We start from the raw sequence: 24,375 nt of genomic DNA, 5'->3' as shown, positions 1-24,375 counted from the left end.
ACCATCCATTATGTGGTTCAATTGTCATGTACTTCCAACTTGGCTGCCCTTTCACCTTGGGTCTTTCTGTAGTGCACCCAGAATTACGATCTCAGAAAAACTGAGTCTTCGGGGGAATTTCTACGCGTGTTCTGGTATTCTGGAACGCTCGCGGTGCGTAATTTCAAACAGCTCGGTGGGTTGTCGGGTACATTGGACACCTGTTACCTAGTGATGCACAGTTGTGTGTTTGTGTGTGTGTATATATATATATATATATATATATATATATATATATACATGTGGAGCCATGCATGCTGTGTTATGGTTCGCACACCGTGTGCCGAAGGGCAGGGCAAGTGTTTGGTCTTACGTTCGTTATTTTTTCATAGTTTAGTGTGTTTAGCTCGAGACGAGGCTTTCTGTGTTTATTGTGCAATGATATGGCTGGATTCTTAACGAGGACAACCCGGTGACGGCTGAAACCCTGCTCATTAGTGGCCGTGTATGAAAGGAGACCAGTGTTTCGTCGTTATGTAATCCCATTAATCTTCCCACCCTCTGATGATTCATGTTTTGTTTGTTAGAGTGCCGAAGCGTTACTGTTCAAAGAAACGAATGCATGGCACATTCAAGAGCAGGCGTTTTCAATATGAGACCTGGAATACGTCACTAGTGTGTTGTTCTGCGGACGTTGTGCTTGTGAAATGTGTCGTTTAAAGCACCAGAATTGTAGCATTGCTTTTAACCGTGTGTATCTAGTGGCTCTCTGGACGACTGACCTCTGTTGGGCTGGGGCAAGGACTGCAAGCCAGTTTTGGATTGGGCTGTCAGGCACTCTGACACTGCCAGAAAGGCCAGCTTGAAAGGGCCAGTGTATGGGCCGGTTTTCGGTTCTCTTCTTGGCACAAAGGACCAAAAAACTCCCACACCGGTCATTTCAAGTTGGCCTATCTAGCAGTCCCAGAGTGCCCGACAGGCCAGTCCAACACCTACCGTGATTCTGGTGGATGGCGTGGAAGACTGATGTCTGAGTTTGGTGCATGTTGTGGAAGCCACGGTTTGTGGGTCTTTTACACGGCCTGGAAGCCACTCTTAGTTGGTCTGGTGGTTCCCTCGCCCTGGTACTGGTCAGCGTCCTGGAAGTCAGCTGTCTGTGCTTCTGGTGCACGGCCGAGAACCCGGTGTTCATGCTTGCTCAATCAGTAGATTTGTAGAGGCCTTTTCGTCACCTGTGAATGTATCCAGGTGCTGGCATGGTCCGTCGATTAGCCAGGTCTTCAGGGACTTTCGGAACTCTGAAAGAGATGGAGAAGTCCGTAGATGAAAGGGTAACTCGTTCCAGGCCTTTACTGCTAGATATGTCTTATGCAGGGGTGAGGGTTAGAGAAAGGGACGCAGAGGTGTCTGGGGGGCTGATGGAAGTTCAGGCAGTGATTCAAGTAGGCAGGTCCACAGTTGTGTTGGGCCTAGTACACATGGGTCAGGAGCTTGAACTGGTATCTTTTCTGTACAGGGAACCAGCGGAGTACTCCAAGGTAGGGGGTGATGTTGGTTTGTCTAGTGAGATCCATGAGGAGTCTGGCTGCGGTGTTCTCTATGGTCTGTAGTCCTCAGAGGAGGTGAGCTGCGATCCTTTCGTAGAGTGTTACTGTAGTCCCGTCGACTAGAGATGAGGGCCTAGGTGATGGTGCATCTTGAGCTTTGGGGTAGCCATTTGAATATGTAGAGGATGAAGGAGGAGGAGACAGAGTTAACCAGTGTCGTCATGGTTAGCTTGTTGTCCAGAATGATGCCTAGGTTCCTAGTGGGTCAGTGGGTGGGTAGGGGTTGGTTCGAGTTCTGAGGACCACCAGGATGCGTCCCATGGGGAACTTTTGTTTCTGAAAATCAGTATCTCTGTCTTGTCCAAGTTTATCTTCAGGCAGTTGTGGAAGTTGGTGTTGGTGGTGTCTTTGGAGAGGGAGAGGATACGTTGTGTCATCAGTGTAGGATATGATGAGTCCGTGAGTTTTGGCGATGTTGGTCAGAGGTGTCATATAAGTGTGGGGCTGAGCAAGCATCCTTAGGATACTCCACAGATGATTTCCTTTGGTTTGGCGGTAAAGGGGTGAAAGGATGACCTTTTTGCATTCTTCTAATGAGAAAAGAGGCGATCCATCTGAGAGCAGCTCATTGGATGACCATTTTGTGCAGCCTTGTGATGAGTGTACGGTGTGCGACTGTATCAAAGGCTGACAAAAGGTCTACAAGGATCAGAGACGCAGGTTCTCCTTGGTCGAGTAGGGTTTGAGTGTTTTTGGTAGCCACAGTAAGGGCTGTCTCGGTGCTGTGGAATCCGTATTGGGAGGAGTCTAGTAGGAGGCTCCATTCCAGATGTGAGGCCAGTTGTTACTTGATTCCTTTATCTAATACTTTGCCTGGGAACTGGAGCAGGGAGATTGGTCAGTAGTTGTTTGAGTTCGCTGGGGTCTGCAGATGATTTCTTTAGCAGTGCGTTCACTTCTTCATGTTTCCAGTCCTCTCAGAAAGTGGTCATGGCAATTGAGGTGTTGAACAAGGTGGTGAGTACGTGGCTAATCAGGGATGTGGAATTCCTATCGCCCGACACCTAGGACATATTGTTTGGGGTCAAGGGCAACAAGTTTTCTTTTTTTTTCTTTCTTTCTTTTTTTTTTTTTTTAAAACACTCTTTATTAATAAACAAGACAGCAATGAAGACAAATGCATTGATAATATGGAGATGTCCACCTTATTACCGTTACCATTCCTCCTCAACCCCTCTCCTCATATTTTACACCACTATCTCTGCAACCCCCAGTACGACAAACCGCCCCCACCGCTCATGTGTACATGACCTTCACCTGGACTAGGAGTTGTCGTTGTCCCATTGTCCCTCGGAGCCCCCCGTTGTGTATGTCTGATCCTATGTTGCTTTCCTGTGTTTTTTGTCCTTGGGACAAGTAGGACCAACCCCCTGCAGCACAAACTTTTTGACTGCCAGTTTGCAGTGCTACATTATAGATCAGGGAAGGGGACTCTCTGCAGTTAAGGTAATATTTTTGTCCATGTTCAAGCTGCTCAAACTTGTATTTATGGTTCATTAATTGAAAGCCTTTATTATTAGGGTGGGCGCTTTAAGTAAATGTTGTAAGCTCTGACTGCACTACTGACAGTGGTTCCAGTATAAAAATGTGTATACACGTTTTCAAAGTTTAGCAATATGAAGCTATGTATAATGCTCCCATAGTGCTCTCCGGATTGATGCAAATATTTGCAGAAGCTTGAAAGCAAGATCGATGATGCTTTGCTTTCAAAATAAAATGTTGATAAAAATATGATGGCTAGAAAAAAACACATTTCGCTCAACTACTGTAAAATTTCAGGTACCCTTCTTTGCAGCATCATTCAGTAACATGTGTTTATGCATGCTAGTATTTCCCTAAAATATTCATAATGGAAAATCAGTGTTACCAGTTTCATTATGGGAAACAAAAGTAAATAAGCAGTGGCAAAGCCAGTAGGTCTGAAATTTGTGGTCAGCTTTTTAGTTTTGTCAATCTGTAACTTGTTTTGGCAGGGTTTTTGTAGAACCTTATTGGTGTGGAAGCTGCCAGGCCCTCACCATTATAACAAACAATGGCAAAATCAAAACTTGTTTTTGGTCTCAAAAAGCACACACTCCCACAGAAGTAACTGGCACTGAACAAAACTACTTTGTTTGCTGATGTGCTCCTTCTGAAAGAGCAGAATGCTGTCACTCCCAGTGAAGCCAGCCACTACAGAGAGAGCGACAGAAGTTAAATAAACGCAAAAGGTCATGGTCAACGCGAGACCAAATTAGGGGCCAAATTATTAAAGAAGTCTCAAAAGTGCACCTATGGTATATGTCCTTGCATTAAGTGCAGCTATACGGCTTTCATGATTGCCCAAGAATTTACAGAAGTAGGACAAGAAATATTACTCCTATAAAATATGTGAACTACATTTTAGCATGCGCAAATATGCATGTGTAGAGTTGCACATGCGAAAATCTAAGTGTTTGCAAGTTTACTTTCCCTCCAACCACTTTTTTCACAACTCTGGAAGAAGGTTTACGCCATCCATTGTCAGGAGTAAATTTTCAACATTTCTCAGTATGGGAAAATATTTGAGAAAAGTGGTTGAAAACCCTTAAAACATGCAAGTTAATAGGTTTGCACAGACTCAAAAGGGCATTCTAACCCTGGAACTATTGCTTACCACTACCTTCATCCCCAGTATGTAGATCTGCGGAAACGTGGCAACATAGGGGGTTTGCAAGTATTCAAACACTATGGTAAGAGCCCTGGCATAATCAGAGAGGCTATATCAGAGCTCTTATATAATGAGATTGCTGACATAATTTGTCGCCACACTACATGGCACCAAAGGGACAAGTGGATTTTGTTACAGGACAAATAGATTTATTAAGCAAGCTGCCCCATGGGCAAATAGATATTTTATTAAATTCCACACCCCTGCTAATTCTGGTGTCACCTAGGTTGAAGATGTTGTGAGGACATTGGTTGGTTGGGGCCCCTTAGTGGCCCGAGTTCATGGGGGAACCAGTGTCCTGTGGGGCGGGCTGCTTCCATTCGGTTAGTTGGACATCTGTGCTAGTAACGGGTTTATTGTGCTGCTTGAAGTCATTGGCCTTGGGCTGACGTTTAAAGTTTCTGTAGATGTTGGCAGTCTTCTCGTGAAATAAGTTTGCAAGTTGTTGCAGAATTCCTGTGAGGGGGTAATGTGTATTTTTTTGCAGTGGAGGGGTTGGAGAATGTTTGAAGATGCTTTAGAGTTCTTTGCTGTTATTGGAGCTTGATTTGATGCGGGAAGCTAAGGCCTTATTCTTCGATTCTCTCAACTGGTTGAGGTCTGTCTTGAGGGCTGTCTTGAAGGCAGTCTTCTCGGTTGTGTCCTTGCTGGTGTGCCATCTCCTTTCCAGTTATTTTCAGTGTTTAGCAGTTCTGAGGACTTCGGTGTACCAGCTAGCAGGCTTGGTGGACATTTGGGTGGTGTTGATGATGGAAGCGATGCTGTCATCGCAGTTGGTAATTGTTGAAGTTTCTGACTTTCTCGTCTAGGTGGTTGGAGGAGCTGGGTGGTGTTGAAGGCTTTGATCCAGGTGGCCTTTGAGACTTTGCTCCAGCTGTGGTGGTGGGCATTGGACAGACTGGGGGCAAAGGTCTGTGAGCTGGTTATGTTGACGTGGTAGTGGATGATGGAGGTGTTGGTCCTGGTGAGTTCCATGATGTAACAGTACCTAATGCGGTCCCTGGAGGTGAAGATGGGGTCGTGGCCTGCGGGGTGGTGGGAGGGTCATGGACGAGTTGGTTGAGTCAGATGTTGTTCATGCTGTCGAGGAGGTTGGTAGTGTTGTTGTCATTGTGGTCATCAAGATGGAAGTTGAGGTAGCTGAGGAAGATGTAGTTGCTGGAGTGTATGGCGAGTGCGGTGTTGAAGTTGCAGAAGGCTGCACGTGGTCCTGGAGGACAGTAGACGAGGGTTCACCTGATGGTGGTTTTGCTGTCTGTTTTGATGTAGGAAGTTGAGGTGTTCCATGTCTCCGGTGATGATGTCATTTGTGGTGGTGCATTGGATGGATTCCTTGTGGTCATCAAGATGGAAGTTGAGGTAGCTGAGGAAGATGTAGTTGCTGGAGTCTATGGCGAGTGCGGTGTTGAAGTTGCAGAAGGCTGCACGTGGTCCTGGAGGACAGTAGACGAGGGTTCACCTGATGGTGGTTTTGCTGTCTGTTTTGATGTAGGAAGTTGAGGTGTTCCATGTCTCCGGTGATGTCATTTGTGGTGGTGCATTGGATGGATTCCTTGTGTATGATGGCTATTCCCTCCGACAGACTTGTTGTCGCGATGGGTGATCTTGTATCCTTCTGGTACAACAGTAGCAATGTCAGGCGCAGAAGTGGGGTTGAGCCAAGTCTCAGTGAGGAAGAGGACCTCTGGTGTGAGGGTGAAGATGAGGTCCCAAATCTCGGTGATGTTTTTTATTCAGGGGGGGGGGTGGCATGTCCGTGTATGTGTGCTGTTGCAGGTGAAGTGGCAATGGATGCAGGTGAAATGTCCTGCTGTGATGCATGGGTCGGTGCGCTTGCAGTGTTTGTTATGGCGTCCAGGGTTGAGGTTTTAGAGCAAGGTAATGGTGTATCTGTGGTGGGCGGGAATGCCAGCCAGTCATGGCGCTGGGCGGGAATGCCAGCCAGTCATGGCGCTGGGTACGGTTCAGGTATGGACAAACTTTACTGTGGTGCGCCTGCTGTGTGTTTCCACTGCACTGTAGTGATGTGGCCTGCATTAAGTAGGTCCTGAGGAAGGCAGGGCTTCTGTTGGTGGGACGAAAGGTGAACGGGAAACCCCAACAGTGGCAGTGCCACTGGATCAGGCAGGAACTGGAGGCCACAAGCTTTGGAAGCAGATCATTGAAAACCCACTGGTGCAGAGGCACCCTTAGTCCACGGGTTCTTAACAAGTAAGGCGGAAGTGACACTGGAGTGAAGTACAAACCAAGGGTAATTTATTAGCATTCATGAATGGTGGCTCATCCGACAAGCACCATAGAGATACTCTAGGAGGAAGCACACCGAACAATGGTTACATGGGTTTTTATAGCAAAAGATCACAAACCAGGGATGCCCAGAGGTTAATAGAGCTTTGGGAAAAACACACAAATGAGGTAACGGTAAGAATCGACAGCCTTGTGCAGTCATCTCCTCCTAAGGCTGCACAACAAGATATGCTATCTGGGTTCACTTTACTTGAGGCTTTACCATTGTCTGAAAAACCCAGAGCAGACGCCAGCTGTTCTTTGCGCTGACTCTGCATGTATACACAGCCTTCAATCCCCCATCTAGATTCTCTACTCATGTTTATACAGATGAAGTGTCAAGGATAGAGCCAGGCTGGAAGTAGGGCAGGGGTGAAAAATGGATGAGGCATAGCTTAATCAAAAAACGAGGCAATCAGATTTTACATTTTAACAAGGCTAGTGGCAAGCTTGGTTTGTTTTTTGATTGAACCATGTAAGTGCATTATACCGGAGCACAGACTTGGGCAGCTTATTTGTAACATGCATGTGGACGCTAATCTGACAGTTCCTAACATTCTTTCACAAACGTGGGAGAGGATGTGGCCTTGCGGCCTGAGCTGTTGATTTTCGAACTGAGGAACCAGGTTCGAGTCTTGGTGTCGGCACAACATCCTGTTATTTTGGGCAAATCACTGCATCTCACCATGCCAAAAAAACAAACAAGCATTTGCAATGCAATAGGTCTTGCATTTGCGAGATTTGAGCTATTGGCATTGTAAATGACAATGCATTTTATTTATGTGTTTTGAAAACCTGCAAGCAGTGCGTAAACACACACTTTGTACTTTGCACGTTTTCTTAACACATACATAAAAGGCATTGTCATTTACAATGCCATATTGCATTGTAAATGCTTTTCGCAATGTTTATTCTATAAACAATCCCTTCTGTGCCTTCCTTCTTAAGCCTTTTCCACCGTTCCTCCCTTCCTGCATTACTTGTACAGTGTAAACGGCAATGTAGGTAAAATAAAGCAAATCAATGCAGCTATGCATACACTTCTTGACGTTTGGATCTTTCACAGAAACAACAGGCTGCACTTTTGAGTGTGACATCGCAAATATCGTCGTGGATAATGGTTCTCACGACTGGCTAGGCTGAGTTAATTAACTTACACAGACTAAAAACATCAACTGAGAAGTGAAGGAGGACAGAAGTCTAAGTGAGAAAGGCGTGGACACTGAGGTTAAAAGCACAGAGGGTGGAGACATTAAAACCAAGAGTGGGGCACATGGGGAGGAGGCAGAGGGACCTCTTAAGTCTGAGCACAGGGGTGAACTACAGTCCAAGCTGGGGGTGGGAGTCCCTGAAGTCCAAACACAGAGGAAGGTTGCATATAACTGCAGCAGGAAGAAAAGATTAAAAGCAGTGTCAGGGAAGTTTAATAAGAGGGGCTAAGGAAGACAATAGCATAGGGGTAGAAAAAGCATTACAGAGGGAACTAATTGAAAACAGTCAAGGCATATATAGAGCAGAGGTAGGGGCAGGGAAGCACAGATGGTCAATCACATACAGGACATGGAGAGGATCTGTAAATTAAACATTAATAACAGAGGTAGAGTTTAGAAAATTACAGCAGGTAAACGTGGGCATTAAAGCCCAGCAGCGGTGGTACGAGGCTAGGATTGTCACCTTTGTGAAGAAAATACCAGTCATACTGCGCATGACACAAGTTGCAGTACTTCACTCACTGACAGCTTCTGAAATTTGTAAGGGAGTAAATCCTATATGTAATTCGACTGACTGAGCAAGTGAAGCACTCGTGCCCAAACATCCAAAGTAGGTGAGGGTCTGCTCAAGGGAGTAGGGACACACAGCAAGTAGACTGACATTATAGTGGCTAATGAAGTAGCAAGCGCTGGAGAAAACATCTTACCCGAAGATGACCGCATACCACACCATGATATTGTTTTCGGACGGGGCTCCACTCACCCCGCAGGGGGATCCGCCTGCAGCCTGCGGGGAAAGAATTACACCATACAGCTATTCTCAGACTAGCTAGCCAGAATCGTCCTCTGACTCAGCAGAACGACCTGTTCCTGCGCAAAAAGTGTGAGGCTCCCAACCCAGCTTCGGCGAGCGTATGCCATCACTACGCTAGCAGCGTAGGAGCATGCTAAGAATAGAGACGAGAATACCGTATCCCGGTGCAAATCTGCTTCGGTCATCGCTTTCCCCAGTACCTTCAAAAGTTACCTCTTAAAACAAGATAATAATTGTGCCTTTCTGGATCACAGTATCTAGAGGGCAAGCCCTGCGTCACTCTTGCCTGGGTTACCATGGTGAGTGATTTATTGATTTCAATCAAGACTGAATAGATGAAAGGCAGCCGGATGACAGGCTATCTATCACGCATCAATTCATAGTTGCAATGAAATGGGAAGCAGTTTTTTCGGTGGGTCGGTCTGAGAGACGGAAAATGAACTTTTGCACCGCGCCTTTCCGCAACAGAAGCTGCCACACTGCCGAGGATAAAAATAAGTTAATAAATAACAACCAGTTGGCTTCAAAGAACAAGCGTGAGGTACAGGCATGGAAAGAGTAAGGAAGGGAAGGAGGGGAACGATAGAGGCATGGAGGAAGGAAAGAAAGTAAAGGAGGCATTCATGGAGGGAGGAAGGGAAGCAAGGGAGGGATAGAGTCATGAGGGAGGAAAGGAAGCAAAAGGGAGAAAGAAGACAAAACAAGCGGCCGTGCAGCCACAAAAGTGAAAGTGATCGCGATCAAACATCAAAGTGAAAGCAAATGGAGTGCAGGCTGCCAAATGGTGTGCGCGCCCCTAGCACATGCACTGTATTTGGAGGCCTGAAAGCACTCGTTTGCACTTCCAGATCCCCCATTTACAAAAGCTCTCGCGAGAGCAGCGCTAAAGCGCTGGCTCAGGCGAGACCTAATGATGGTGATCTTTTATAAAGTAGCTGGTGCTCATATAAAGCAAACCAATATATGCAGGTCAAGTTTGCGTGATCTAAAACTGCAAAAAAGTGAGAACACTATATTTCCTTTGCCCACTTGCTTCTCAACTGCTTTTTTTGATCGCCTGAATTTCAAGCTAAGCATTGTGATTGTTTGACTGTGCCAGGGCCATTCTTGGTTCCTAAACCACAGTGCCCCTATTCCTCCCTTTTGTGACTTTCAGTTCCGAACATCTTGCTGCCTTCCTACAACATTCATTACACGCCAACTCTGCTGCAGTCTCTATGTTCACTGTTGGCCGCTTGCAGCCCTGGTGTAACGCTTGATGTTCTCTTGTAACGTTCATCACCATTCGCTTTGTCTCCTTGTAACATAATGTCCTGTGTCACTATTAAGAGGCAGCCATGGCCAGTGGCATCTCTGGAGATGGGGGAGATAGGGCACATGCTCCAGCTCTGTTTGTCCTCCCCAAACCTTGTGCTTCAGCAACCCAGCTGCTGAATGAACCAGGAGGCGACACAAAAACAAGCATTGGCAAAGACGATCTCACCTATGCAAGAGCTATTTTCTTTGCCAACGTGTTTCAGGCATTTTGTATGCCAGCATGCCTGCTACTCAGCTTGGATAGAGTGTTGTGGAGTGGCATAGCATGGAAGGGAGTAGTGTTGCAGTGAGTGGTATTGTAGAGTGGAGTTGCTTAGAGTGGCGTATGCATGGGTGGTAGCACACTGATATTTCAGACAATACAATTTCAATTGAAAGGACCATAACATTTGCGAAATACAGTTTTACTGATCAAACTATACAGCATACAAGCGATAATGTGTGGAAATGGCATCGCGTGGTGTTTTGATTTTGTTTTCATCATATTAAAATATTTGTTTCCTCCGAATTACAGAAATATGTGCTTTCCTAGTTCTTTAACTTGCTGACCTCTAAATGTTGTTGTGTGGTTAAAAAAAACATAGCCTTTCTGCGCACATGGATATCCAGCAGGATTGTCACATAAATCCTCGCACTTTGAAGTCAGAGAAAGAAAAGTAAACACCAAGTTCCCTGGAAGGCAGAGCTTGACATTTGACATTGCTCTTTTTCTTTTAATTTTATTTATGCTTTTAAATGAAACAGATATATATCATAAAGTAGTCACTTGATGTACAGTATAAATCTGCAATTGACATTGGTCTTTGAATGTACAGCAAATGTGACAAAAACATTTAAAGGCATGTTTACAGAAAGTGAGCACTTGTTGAAGAATGCAAGGAGCAATGGTGAACGGGCTACGCTCCACGGGAGAGATTAACTCAAGCTAGACAACCTAAAACAAATAAAGCGTGGAAATATGAGTTGCAAACCACAAAGCCAATGGTAAGAAAAGGGCAGAATGCATTCCCAGGAAGCTTTTAGAATGTCCCCAAGATGTCTTGGCAAACCAGACAGCTGTGCTGTCTGGTAGGCTTCAACCTAAAGAGTGCTATGACATGGTTGGTGTTGACTGAGTCCTAGCTTTTAAAACTTTTCCTAGCCATTTTGCACAGCTGTACAGTATGTTGAACAAAAAGTGTGGGGGGGAGGTAGTAACGCAATGGGAGAGGCGGAAAGAGTAGCAATAATGGATATCGAGAGGAGGGGGATTTGGGAAACCGACTGACACTGCACCTTGCCAAACTCATTAAATTATCCAACCCCTTACATTTCAAAGCAGTTTTGTTTGATTAAAGTATATTTCAATCTTACTTTGTATGTATGTTTGTATATATCTAAAGATACATATGCACACATATATACAAAGTTGTATTTAAAATTTCAAGCAAAAATAAAACTTTTGTAAAGTGGCCCAACCAGTTTTATTTGATGCCCAAATATGTCCCTATAAAATTAACTTCTCGAGATGCCATTGGACGTGGCTGTTCTCTGACCTGGTGCAGGTTTGAATTGTATGAAATGGCCATGATCTTTTGAATATCTGCTATGGTAGAATCAAAACTATTTTGTTGCCATTTCAATGCGTCCTAGGTGGTACAGTTGAACCCTAAAGCTCGCAAGATTTGGCAGGATTCTGTAGAAAACTGATGGCTTTGTGGCGCGCAAAAACTACCATTGTATAACCCCAGGGCCATCAGTGGGTCGACTCTTCCTTTGCTTCTGCAGAACTGTGTCCTTCCCCTGGTAACTGGGGCTAGAGACATTTACTTGCAGGCTCTCAACGTCATAACTGAACTCTTACTGTCTTTCCTGAGTAATTCTAGTCTATGCTGGAGAATGCCTTTTTAGATCCTTAAACATTGTATGCTTATTAGCAACCAACCTAAACAACTGGGCGTGGCGTTTCTGGTGAGTCTGCCTTTCAGCATGCAAAGATTTGAATTAGTGAGGAAGAACAATTCGGTGATGAATCGAAGTGGATATTTATTTAAAGTATTAATTTCTGCACAAAAATTGCTACCACTTGAGGATCACATTGATGTTTGTGATCTGGCCCCTCATCCACTAGTTTCCAAATGTCTAATTGAAAGTGTACCTTATTTAACAAATCGAATTAAAAATGTTCCTCACCTCGAAGATCTATTGTGCTGGCTGTTGTAAGTCCAACCTTAGTTAGATAAAATAGAGACGGTTTGTGGTCCAGCTGTTTGAGGTGCTGTTGCCATGGTATACATTTGATACTTTCCTTCTCATTGTGGGTTTGGTTAACCAGAAATCTGTCTATGGGATTTTTCACTGGTCTGGTCTACTTGGTCTTGTAAACCACGCCATAGTAATGTGGTGAATTGTATGTAAAATGTTTAAAACCATGCGCCAGAATCACTTGCAAAGGGCCACAGGCAAACAGCCATTACTGTAAACCACCGTGGGTCTCTAGGGTTGTCAATCTTGACCTGCCTGGCCTACTCTAGTATGGGCTCCGAACAACTGGGTCAAATACCTCTTCAGTACCTGACTCTCAGTAGTAGCGGGGGGGTCGAGCAACCCAAGACTTCTGGAGGAGGTGGTAGGTGTAGGGTGAGCCAGGATCAAATTATAAAATAAATTCAGCAACGCCAATAAATGATTGTCCAGTTCAATTCTTGCTTTTATAAAAAGAGAAGTATTTATCTACGGACACAAATTACAAACAATATACACAGTTTACTTAAGGTAAGCATGTCGGCATTAATTGTGCGAGCTCTAGTGTCCCACTTCCCCCTTCTAAGGATTACTGTTATTCCTCATTTACATAAGGTGAATCCACGTGAGGTAGTGAGTTTAAGTCCCCCACGTCCTAAAAGCCCGGTAATCAGTCTTATCCACTCTCTTTGGAGTGGCTAGTCAAAGTCTTCGAGTGTTCTGTGTCGGCCTGGCAATGATAAGAAGCTGTGATGCTTCTGTTGAGACGACACTTCTCTTGTTCCTCGGTGAGACTTTTGTGGGGTCTGGTGGCAGGTCTTGGGTGCTCCCGTACTCAAGGACTTGAATTGCTTGTTCTTTTTTTCCACGGATTATGATCTGTTCATGATATCTTCATTGTTTGCACGTTGGTAACAGGCGACAAACCCTGCCACTTCACCACGGCTCCTGCCTGGCATACTGGGGTCGTTCAGGGTGTCAGCCACTTCTAGGCTACAGCACTACTTCAGGTGACGGCCTTCTTTTCGATATAGCAATGCATCAGGGCAACAGCCCTCGTTCTTCCACCTGGCAAGAAAGGGATGCATTTTCAGCACACTGGCAGGCAACCCCATTGGTTTAATGGTCCTAACAGACTTGAATCTCACACTCTGCACCCAGGAACCACTCAGAAGGATCCCCACTGGAACTTTATCCCTCCAGACACTCTCTTCATAGGTTCCGCTGGTCTGAGGACAGGTAGAAGCTAGTGCTCCAGGTGAGTGTTCTTGATTCTCCTGTCCGATGTCCCCAGTTGCGGCAGAACTTGTGGTGAGGTTCTACATGCTGATGTAACGCACAACGATTTGGGAGTCTAATGGTCCACTTTTCATAATTCCTTTCGAGGCACAAATGTGATTTAGGGACTCTATCTTTGAAGTTTGTGTTCTCTTTGAAGTGACCATTCCTCTGTTGCACTCTACCTCCAGAGAGCAGTCTCACAACAGGATTGTCTCCAAATGTGATAGCCCAAAACGCAGGCCACAGGTGTAAGTAGAGGAGCACACCTGGATGTCAGTCTGTGATGTGTATCAAAGGATTACAAAAGGCACCCAGACCTACGTTTTATGATTCTCTTATCAACCTGATCTCCTTCATGAGATGTGCCCAGGCTCCTGTGACCAGTGAACTTTCTTTAGAATCAAAAAATCCCTTTTGAAGTGCACAGAAGAGCCTGACTCTCCCTTCCTCCAGTATGTGTCTCACCTAGCCCTCGGGAATGCAGCAATCCATTAATCTGTCTTGGGTGGTGGGTGGGCTGGGTGGTGGGTGGGCCGGGTGGTGGGGGCTTTCTGCCTCCAAATGTTACTCCTGCAAAGTCTGAGTTTCCCAATGTGAGACCTACAGTTCCTCATGCACTGTACCCCTCACATGCACTCGTGCATCCTTCATGCTGCCCCCCTTTCCTGGACTGTACCTCTCCTAAGCGCACACAGCGCAGCGCTGTGCGTGCTACCAGACAAACTATGTCCCCATGTAGCATAGCACACGGGCCCACATACATACCTCTGCGGTGCACCATCTCCCTGTTCTGCCGTACACCCTGACGCACACACATACTGGCACAGTGCATGCCAACGGGAACGAGTGGTCTTCATGTTCGGTAGCATACTGTGAGTGCACCTTGACAGCATGTACATGAGCCAAACGGACACAATCTGTCTCCATGTACTGCCGCATGCTCTAGTTTACATTGCATACCTGACGTTGCAGTGCAACCAAACACTCAAAAACTGTTTCCCCCCCCCCACATCAAGCCTGATGTAGGACAAGGTGAAGCCAGAACGTATTACTTGATCTTACCCTTAGGAAAACAATGTCACCACCACTGCACTCGTGCAACACTGCTCCCAGTGAGGGCAATTGCCCTCCACCCTTATGAGGAGACCACTTGATGCATTCCTCTTGGTCTGACCAGACCAATCCGTCCTAACTGTTAAGATGTGTGTGTAGCATACAAAACTGCACGTAGATGAAGGTCTTTCAGGCATTTCCTGGTACAAATCGAAAGTGAACCTTGTTGTGGGAAATGATTGCTTTAAGAAAAAACACACACAAAATAACGTGTTTTATCAAACTTCTTTTACTTTCGTACATACCCACGGCCCCAATTCAGGTAGGTCAAGTATGCAGTTTGCACTTGTCTCACGACAAATATGTTGCTCTGTTGCTAGTGATCTCAGTAACTTATACAGTGGTGCCCAGCTTGGCAGTCTGGTTGATGTGTTCCATACCCATTTGTAGTGTTCTTTCTTCTGAGATCGGTTACCAGGAGGCTAAAAGAGAGCATGAAGGCCAGATCGTTGTTTATTCACATTGTCACTCTGTTAACCGTGTCACTGGTTTTCACATGCCATCCAGCAGTTTCACCGAGATTGAATGACTGCCTCAAGCTGAACGGGAGACCCGGTTTGCCATCATTTGAAAGTTGACAAAGGTTCTTTTCTTGGGTGTCCTGGTTTCCCTACCCTCCAGCTAAATTAAATGCAAGCTTTTCTTACCCTTCAGTTGAGCTGGTAGGCTGAATAAAGGAACTTGTGTTCTTAATTTATTTTGTCCACATTGGTGTTCACTTTCTCTTTTATTCTCCTTAGTTCCTCTTCGTTCTAGTTTTAAAGGGACCGGTTCTCTTCTTTCCTCAGTATTGTTTAGCAAAACTACCTAAAAAGGCATGGGTGGAATGCGTGAATTAATCTCCGCCACTGGTAATTACTCGAACTCCCATTCCTATTTATCTTTCTCCGTCCTTTTTTTTTTTTTTTTTTTTTTTTTATTCTTGTTTTTACGTGTGTGTGTGTGTGTGTGTGGACGCCATGCCTTTCCAGGCAGAGACCGGCCATGTTATCCACTAGGAATGATCCTGCGTAAACTGCAAGGTCAGAACCCCACGTTAGCCAAAAATAAAAGCACATCTATATCAGTTTGGGCCATTTTGTGCCTCACCAGTGAGGTGCCTTTGGAGTCCAGTGGCGCAATGAACACGGTATCCATGTCTGTGCATATTTGTCGCACTTAAGGCATCTTAGGAAAAGGAGTGGGGATGTGGGGGGGGCAGGGACAGGTGGAATACTTGGATGAATGTTGGTCACTGTTAATTACTGAGGCTGCATTCCATTTCATCTTTTTTTATTGGGGGGGGGGGGGGGAAGAGTTGTTTAACTGAGTAAGATGCTCCAAACCACGATGCACATGCCCTATGTGGGTCCCCTTCTTACTCTGCCACATGACTGAAATTGCACTGGACTAGTGAGGCCCAACATGGCTGAAACCAGTCCAGAGTTTCTTGTTGCCATCTAGAAGAAATCGGGCGAGGCAGTTTGGGCTCAATTGCACCTTTTGGAAAGGAACTGCATCTGATTTGCAAGTGGCTAGTTTGGAGTGGTTTAGCGGGCAAAAAAGAGTGGACTGGGAAGCTTCACGAATAATTCCAAAGTGGCTGAGATTAACTCCTGCATTAATCCCATCACTGTATTTTTTCATAGTGAAACTTCTTCACAATGTTGAGGCATTTGATAATTGGTCTGGGTGTGACTTTGTTTTGTTCCAGGGATTTATTCTGTTGGTGTTTCTGCTTTTTAAAGGTCCATTGCTAATAGCTTTTGAAGAGTTTGTGTTCCTGCAGATTGTGTGCGTGCTTCTGTAAAGGCTGCTCTTAAACAGGACGGTTTATTTCCTGAAGTAGATAGGACTAAGGGAAATTCGGGGAATTTCGTAAGCGGGCGGAGCCCTTCAAAAGGCAACGACCATTTAAACAGAGACAGTTGCACGTCTATTTTGACAGACATCCGACTGACTCTGCCGCTTCCCTCCGGGACTTTATATAGGCCTGCCTTGGACACATGTGAATTTCCCCGCAAGCCAGTCTGCCTCCGAATAGTCTTTCTCTCTAGCAAACGGATAACCAATGTGACCGGAGAGACAATGTGACAGCGAATGCTACAATTTACTGTTTTCATTGTGTGGGCCAGTTTGCCTTCCAACCCTTTCCCTGTACCATGATTTAGTCGGTTCCTCTTACCTCCTACGGTTTGCACATACTTTGAGTCTTGTGCGAACTCTCTGAAATACCAGTCTCTTTTTCTCTAAATTGTTTTCTCTAATTTATATATATTTTTTTATTTTAGACCATAATGGAGCAGTTCAACCCTACTCTGCGAAATTTCATTGCGATGGGGAAGAACTACGAGAAGGCCTTGGCAAGTAAGTACTTCCCGATTATTATTAAACCAGGCCATTCGGGGTTTTGTGCTCGCCAAAATATGGCAATTTGACACCTCTTTAACCTTACCTTAAATGCTTATGTCCACAGTATAAAGAGGACTAGCCCATATCATTGCTGAAGTCCAACCACAATGAGGTTCAGACTGAATAATTTGACTTAAACGTTTTCTTGTGCTCCTCAAACTTGTTCTATGAAAGTAAGTTCTGGCATACTAAGTAGGGGTTGGGGTGAATTCACGCCATAAAAACTCTTGTATCTTGATAGTGCGCTTTCACCATTTTACTGCTTTTGGGTCATTTAGCAAGTAAGTGTGTATTTTTGTATTTTGGGACATTCAATACAATGCTATTTGTAGCATGCACTTATTTGATCAGGTTGCAAAGGGGAAGGGACATAACGGACTTGAAGACCAACTGCCATCCATCTAAATCTTTTAGTTTTTTATTCCCTCAGTGCAGTGACCGTCTCTTTCACAGTTGGTGGGACGCATTCCATGTATTGTTTTGGTTTCAAATAGCAAAATACGTTTTTTTGCCAAATAATATACAACCCTTTTGAAGTAAACCACTATTTCTCGACATTTTATTATTGAAGCTCTTTTTTTTTTTTTTTTTTTTTTTGTCTCAGTCCTGAACCACATCATTGTTTCCTTACATGGGGGCTCACTGTTTTAATACTTCTAATTTGCCAGTTGTGGAGTCATTTTAACATGATCATGCAAACATCTTTTGCACCCCCTCTGGGTTTACATCCAAGTTTGCAACATGTGCTTGGTTATTATATGATCTCCATGGATCCATTAAGCAAAACTTAGTAAGTACTGTGTTTTTCGTTCCCACTCATCTGATTTAGATCTTATTCTAGTCTGTCATTCGTCAAGTCCCCTAAATCACTATACTGCAAGAGGGTTGGTGGAACCATTCCTCAAATCTTGACTGTCTTGGAGTACCTTAAGACTATTTGCCTCGCACATAAATACATTAACTGTAAAGCCCTAAAATAACTGCAATAAAGTAAACATTGGGAAAGCCAATAGATTTCCCCTTTGTGTAACCCATTGGCTTTGCCAATGTTTTAAAGCAAAACACTTTTTGCCGGGTTCTACAGCATAGGCATAAAAGACACAACGCAATGAGCGTGTACGCATCATGACCTAATGTGTCCACTTAATCACTGACTCATGCTCACAACTACGTTACCATGCATGCGTGTCCATTGGTCACCATGCATGTGTGCACTTGATAAATGACGCAGGCACCATTTTATTTATTTTTTGAGCCAAGACGGCATACACCACTTTTAGTAGTAAGGGGGAAAAAAAGAATTTTCCTGTGCACCTAATCACATTTGTTAAAGAGGAGTCGCCCAGCAACAAGTGGGAGTTGTCGGTCCCTTAAAAAAATTATAAAAATAAGTATTTCTTATAAGGACCACGTGAGACCACAGGGATGGCGAAGAAGAGAGCAATACGAAGCTCATGTTGGGTATTCAACAGGAAATTCAACACTTGAGGGAGGGACCAAGTAGGGGGAGTAACACAACAGGGTGGGTGCTGGTATTTTGAGGATGATAAACCGCACCCTGGATGAGACCTGAAAAATTCATGCACTCTGTGCTTAAAAATGAAGAAAAAGTAATTCCCTAAATGTGAGCACTGGAAGGATACAAGACATCTAGTCAAAAAGATGAGAGCGGATATACTCCAGGGAAGGGACAAACCCATGAAGAGGATGGCAAGCCATCAAATATGAAGCGGGCAAATGAATGACCATAAAGCTAGCCAATGGCAAGTAATGGAAAGGCTCTAGGGCAGCCATATTTTTGGTACGGTCCACAAGAGGCTTTCTCCTACAAACCCCTAAAAGCTGTCTGGTAGGTGAAACCTAAAAATAAGACTTGTCTGGGTGCTCTTTGTTCTGCTGCCAAAATGAACTCTGTTTGCCCAAAACACACAACTTTATTAGAAATGGACATGACTGCACAATTGAAGGAGCCAGCCTGCAAATCCCATTCCCCACAGGCTTCCACTCTGCTAAATATCCTAGTCTTCTGAGAGACACTCTGCACACCTAGCTCTCACATCACCACTTTCTTGGTCAGTAAACCTAGAAGATATTCCGTGCAGGTACTGGCCTTACCAACCAGCTATCGCCAACCACATTTCATGGTTGAGGTGTAGATGTAGTGTACTTTATGGACCCTGCCCCACCACACCAGGCTGTAAGTGCATCCTCTGGCATACAAACGGGTTTGCAAGGCAACATGTCACAAATGTTGAAAAATATATAGCTAGCACAAGTTTCTTATTCTGGAATATGGCAGCAAATAGGCTAGTTGTCTTCCTGTTTACAATTGCAAGATTATAGATTTCTTACTGGAGGCTCCACTGTGCAAATGCTGAGCAGATAAAACTACTTTATTTGCTGTGTCTGAAGAAAGTAGCTGCCTATTTTATTTGTGTGTGCGATAAGCGTTGAATCTCCAATGCATATGCCCAATGTAATGGAGATTGTCCACCCATAACTGAGCACTGCTCTCACTTTAGATATTAAACTCCGTTTGATAGACTGGCATCATGGAGACAGCAGAGCAGACTTTTTGGATAGATTGGCTCATGAGGCGTCGGTGCCTAAACCAGTGGGAATATTAATCGTTAGAGGGAATGCCACCTGCCTTTGTCTATGCTGTTTGTAATGTCATTGGGGCCTTTAATGTAACGCGATTTATTATGAACAAGTATTGACCTTTCATTCCCTGTGCTAGCTACAGTTTTGTTGACATTGTCTAAACCTCTCATTAGCAAGTTAGGGTATGTGCAGTAGTGGTAGTAAACTTTATTGCTTAGTGAATAAAAACAGTAACTGTGCAAAAAGCAGATAAATATGCAATTAATAAAAGTAGAGTTGGCGTTGTCCCATTTTCCTTCCGTGTGTGACCGTGTCCGTTTACTGATTTATGTCCTCACAACATTAAAGTGCGTTCATGCATTATTCAACTGATAAAAAGCTCTCCGCTCCCCCCAATGTTGAAGGCTGATCCATTTTCCTCTACCCACTCGGTCGAGACTTAATATCAACATTCGAAAAATTCGAGGAATTAAGAACCAATTTAAAAAGTTAAAATGGTAGTCTACACCACCATTGTTCTTGATGACAGATTAAATCCCTGGGTGGATTTTATATGTACCAACCACTTTTGCCCCCCCAGCCCCTGTATCTAGATTAAAAATACTGTACATCCCATTCCGATCAGTTTTTGGCCCCGGGCCTGCAGATCAGTCAGGTGAAATATTGATTTACAAGTTTTTGGACATGCTTTGGCAGGGTGTAGCTACGGTTGGTAGGCAAAGCTGGAACCTAAGTTCGTTAATGAATTTCGCACATCTCGCCAGATCTCATGGTGCAGAATGTGTAAAACCTAATGAGGATTCTTCCTGGCATGTGTGCTAGAAAAGTCGGCTTGAGCAGTGATCTCCGTTGTTGTCTTATTTGGGGCAGCAACATAACAAGTGCAGCCACGATTCCTATCTGTGACTGCACAGCCTACATTCGCCCGTTCCACATTGGGCGATCCAGGCTGGGTTGAAGTTTCTTATTGGTAGAGCTAAAAGTTGCATGGACAAATCTTCCTACTTTTTTTGCATGTATGGCTTCCAGGAGGTTTGGTTGTGGCGCTTCCCTACCAAGTAAGAGTTGTCCAAGATATGAACCAGAGCTGAGTTGTCTAGTGGCCTTAGGTCTTGCTCCCTTTAGGATGCCCGCGGTTGCCTGTTGGTATGTGCAGTACAATTACCTGATCGCAGAATTCTAGACACGCAGGGACTCGAGTGAAGATCAATCTCCTCACTGTTCATCATGTTCAGAGAGGGCACTGTATAACAAGGCAGGTCTGCCTTATCTTGTGATACTTACAAGAAATTGGCACATAGACAGTTAAATTCGTTTTTAATATTTGAAATGTGCAGACCTAAATATTGCACCAGACCTGCTTCTGAAGGTGCATTGCTTTACGCTATTTAAGTCTCAAATGCTTTAAAGTTGGTAGGGTGAACTATGGCCACAGTGGAGTGTGCGTGCCAGTCTGTTCAAACGGCCCCCTGAAAAACTGTTACTCGTTTGAGTAAAGCATTGTGGCAGAATTCACCTATTCAAAGTAATGCTCACCTGGTTCAGTGTCACTCAATGGCAATACAGTTGTTTGCATGAAACTGCCAAGGAAGGTGACCGTTCCGCCCCCAGCTGCTGCACAGCTAACTGAGGAAACTTTCCTCTGAAAATGTGTTCAATTTTAACCAAAGTACTCCGTAGTAATCGATAGTAATCCAATAGTATGTAGATGTCAATTAATCCATATTTTCCAAGCTTTTATAGTCACTCCAGAGACAGCGATGTAAAGTTAGAATGTTTTTATTTTGCATTTTCAAATGTCTGATGCTGCAATGCGCTTAAACATAGACATGTGCTTTCAACATTCCTTCGAACTGGCACTTGTAAAACAACCCAATGCATTTCGAACTGTTTAAGTTCTTCGTCGGGGGCACTGAAACAAATCAAAAAGAACTGCATAAACAACCATGCTATACCTTCGAAGCCTATAAGTAATACAGAACAAAGTGGAAAAGTTATCCCCAAATTTTTCATAACCCCCCTCTATCCCTCTCCCCTCATGATTATAACTACACTTGCAATAAACTACAACACAAAAGTGACTAAGGAAAATAATCTCCCACCCTTTAACCAAACATCCATAGAGAGCCGACTATGTTCGTTTACCTCATTACACCGCAACCAGCAGTTTCAAGTGTGCATATCATTCTCCGTGTTCAGGGAGTCATCGACTTCCCGCCTATTAAGGCCTTATTTGAAGCCTGCTCACACACACGTTTTCCCTATATCTCCTTCATTTAAACAAACCACGTGACCTGCCATGTCCTCTGTTTGCTAATAACAAAGACTGGTGCCTCATTTTCCCATAATGCATTACCCCTGTAAACAAAACCAATGAACCCGATCAAATTGAAACAAATAGAAATAAATAGTTTAAAAACAATGCAACAAAACAAAATGGACAAAAAACGAAACATGAACAAATATATGAAATCACTCGTGATGAATAAATAAATCAATCAGTGTCAACAAAATCCATCGTATATTAACAAAGCTGCTTCCTTCTGATTGTAAATAAATGCAGTCCAAACATGATGATGCTGTCAGCCATCTGCTCGAGGTGGTGAGATCTTATGCTGTCTCCAAAGTGGTACTTTTAAATAGCTTCATTTTATTCAATATTTAACGCACTGTTGGGGTGCAACTCTCGTTTGGGACGTCAAATATTATTACAAAACCAATGTCAAATAGCGAGTGCACACCTTCCCTTCATGTGAGATTCAATTTGAGCATTTTTTTGCAAATACGTGCGTGCAAGCAGCTTGCTGTGACCGTCCCTGCACAGCATATGTATGAATGAAACTGCCAAGGAAGGCGACCGTTCCGCCCCCAGTTGTTTGCCCCAGACTCACATGAGGTTTTCAAAATAACCACCCACGCATTGAGAAAAGGTCTGCTGTGCGAAGTGCTAGTTTGCTGTTTTGGGATCCCAAAAAGTGTTTGGCTGACTGAGCGGCTCAGAACTCTTAACTGTATTCCAGTGTATAGTATGGTGTTGCATTGTTATCATCACAGTGGGTTGTCTGTGTCCATTAGACCTTGAATAATTGCTCACCCCCTCCCTAACGTCATAACCATACTCTCTAATGTAGTTCGACCACATTCTGGGCTATTTTACTTTTTCATTAATTTTGCAAAGTACTTTGATTGTCCATTTGTTCAAAACTTGTATGGAAAATGGTTTTTCGTTTTGAAAATTAATTTCTGAAGTCTAGTGTCTCTGCATCCTTGATGCAATTTTAAAGATGCTTATCTCGTGTGTGGTATTGCATATTGAGCTGATTTTTCTTACTATTGGAGTGATCTCTAAATTAAAGCAATATCGGAAAAATATGCAATATTTCTGACTCAAGGCATCAATATGTTTTTAAGCAGCAGATCTACCAAGCTTTCAAAGTATACGTTTCTTGATTGTGTGTCGCTCTCCTTCCTTCCCCTTCTATCTCTGAAATGTGGGCCCCTACTCTACTTGTTCTGAAATGGGTTTTCCTCTCCTGCTTACAAACTGTGATTTTACTCTTCAGCCTAGCGTGTAACCAAACTACCATCAAACTCTGGAAGAAGTTGGGAGCTTGTGAATACAATAATAAGTAAAAAACCTATCGTCGAAGGCAACTGTTAATATTTTTTCCCACGATTAATAGTGTGGTACTTTTTTCGTTCCTTGAATGCAAATGCAGTGAGATTGAATTGGTAAAGATAGTCGTAACACTGGGCCAGAATCTAATGATTAACCTGAGTTCAAGGTCTTGTCGCCAACTCGTAGAACACATTGACTTGTGGGAGTAGCTCGATAATAATAATTTGGTAAAGTAGAAACACCTCCTGACCTTTAAGCTCCCACTGTTTCCTCACTTTGCTTCATGCCTGGTATACTATCCCACTGGAGCCGAGCTTCCTCCCCCTGCCTTCTCTTATTTCACAATTGAGGGTTGGCCAGGTAGTTCAGCTGACATGAGTAGTGGGGCCGTGCACTTTTTCCGGGATAAGGCTAACTTGAGTGGCCATTTTTAGGTCTCACGACCTGCGTTGCACTGCACAGCAGTGCTCGCGCAGGTCGTGAGACCTTTAGTAGGTGAAAAACGGGGAAATCAAGCTGACCTAGGAATCGCGCACTCTCATGCGTGTGCGTTTCCTTTTCAGCTCCCCATTGGCCTTTGCGTGCGTCTTATTCTAAAAGACTGCACGCAGTTGGCCCGAGGCGCGCGCATAGCTCCTCCCATGGCCTATTGGTGTCTATTACGCGCACCAAGCGCGTAATAGACACCAATAGGCCGTGGGAGGAGCTATGATCGTGTCCAGACACAGGCGTGACGCGCGCGCCTCTGTGTTTTTTCTTTACTTTTGGTATAAGCGCGGCACCCGCGCTTTACTTTTGATGTTATAAGTAAAGCGCAGGTGCCGTGATTATACCAAAAGTAAAGGAATAGAAAAAAACATCTATTTCTTTACTTTTGGTATAATCGCGGCACCCGCGCTTTACTTATAACATTAAAAATAAAGCGCGGGTGCCGCGATTATACCAAAGGTAAAGCATTTGCAATGCAATAAGTCTCGCATTACTGAAAGTTTGAGCTATTGGCTTTGCAAATAATTATGCAACACCAATAACTTAAACTCTTAGTAATGCGAGCCCTATTGCATTGCAAATGCTGGTTTTTATTGAGTTTTATTCAAATTACAAGAAGAGAAAAGAACAGGCATAACAGTGCACCAACCGAAAAGAATAAAAATGATAACAGCATCTTACATGGTCCTATGTCCAAGTACGTTCATATCTGATAGAGACTACTAGCCGCAGATTCCTTCACATAGAATTAT

General features: G+C 44.1%; 1 protein-coding gene across 5 annotated transcripts in view; it reads left to right on the top strand.

Annotated features, from left to right (window-relative positions):
• Positions 1-24,375, top strand: part of BAIAP2 (BAR/IMD domain containing adaptor protein 2) — a 366,531-nt gene that overhangs the window by 21,238 nt on the left and 320,918 nt on the right. For 4 of the 5 annotated variants that reach the window (XM_085617413.1, XM_085617410.1, XM_085617412.1 and 1 more), the window contains exon 2: positions 16,791-16,866. The exons of the other annotated variant lie outside the window; for it this stretch is intronic. In XM_085617413.1, coding sequence (XP_085473539.1) covers positions 16,791-16,866 — 76 coding nt within the window. The remainder of the gene's footprint in view (positions 1-16,790; positions 16,867-24,375) is intronic. 5 annotated transcript variants of the gene reach the window in all.

This window comes from Triturus cristatus, chromosome 7 (assembly GCF_964204655.1).
Source record: "Triturus cristatus chromosome 7, aTriCri1.1, whole genome shotgun sequence".
NCBI classification, from domain to species: Eukaryota; Metazoa; Chordata; class Amphibia; order Caudata; family Salamandridae; genus Triturus; species Triturus cristatus.
This window is presented reverse-complemented; position numbering and strand designations above follow the sequence as displayed.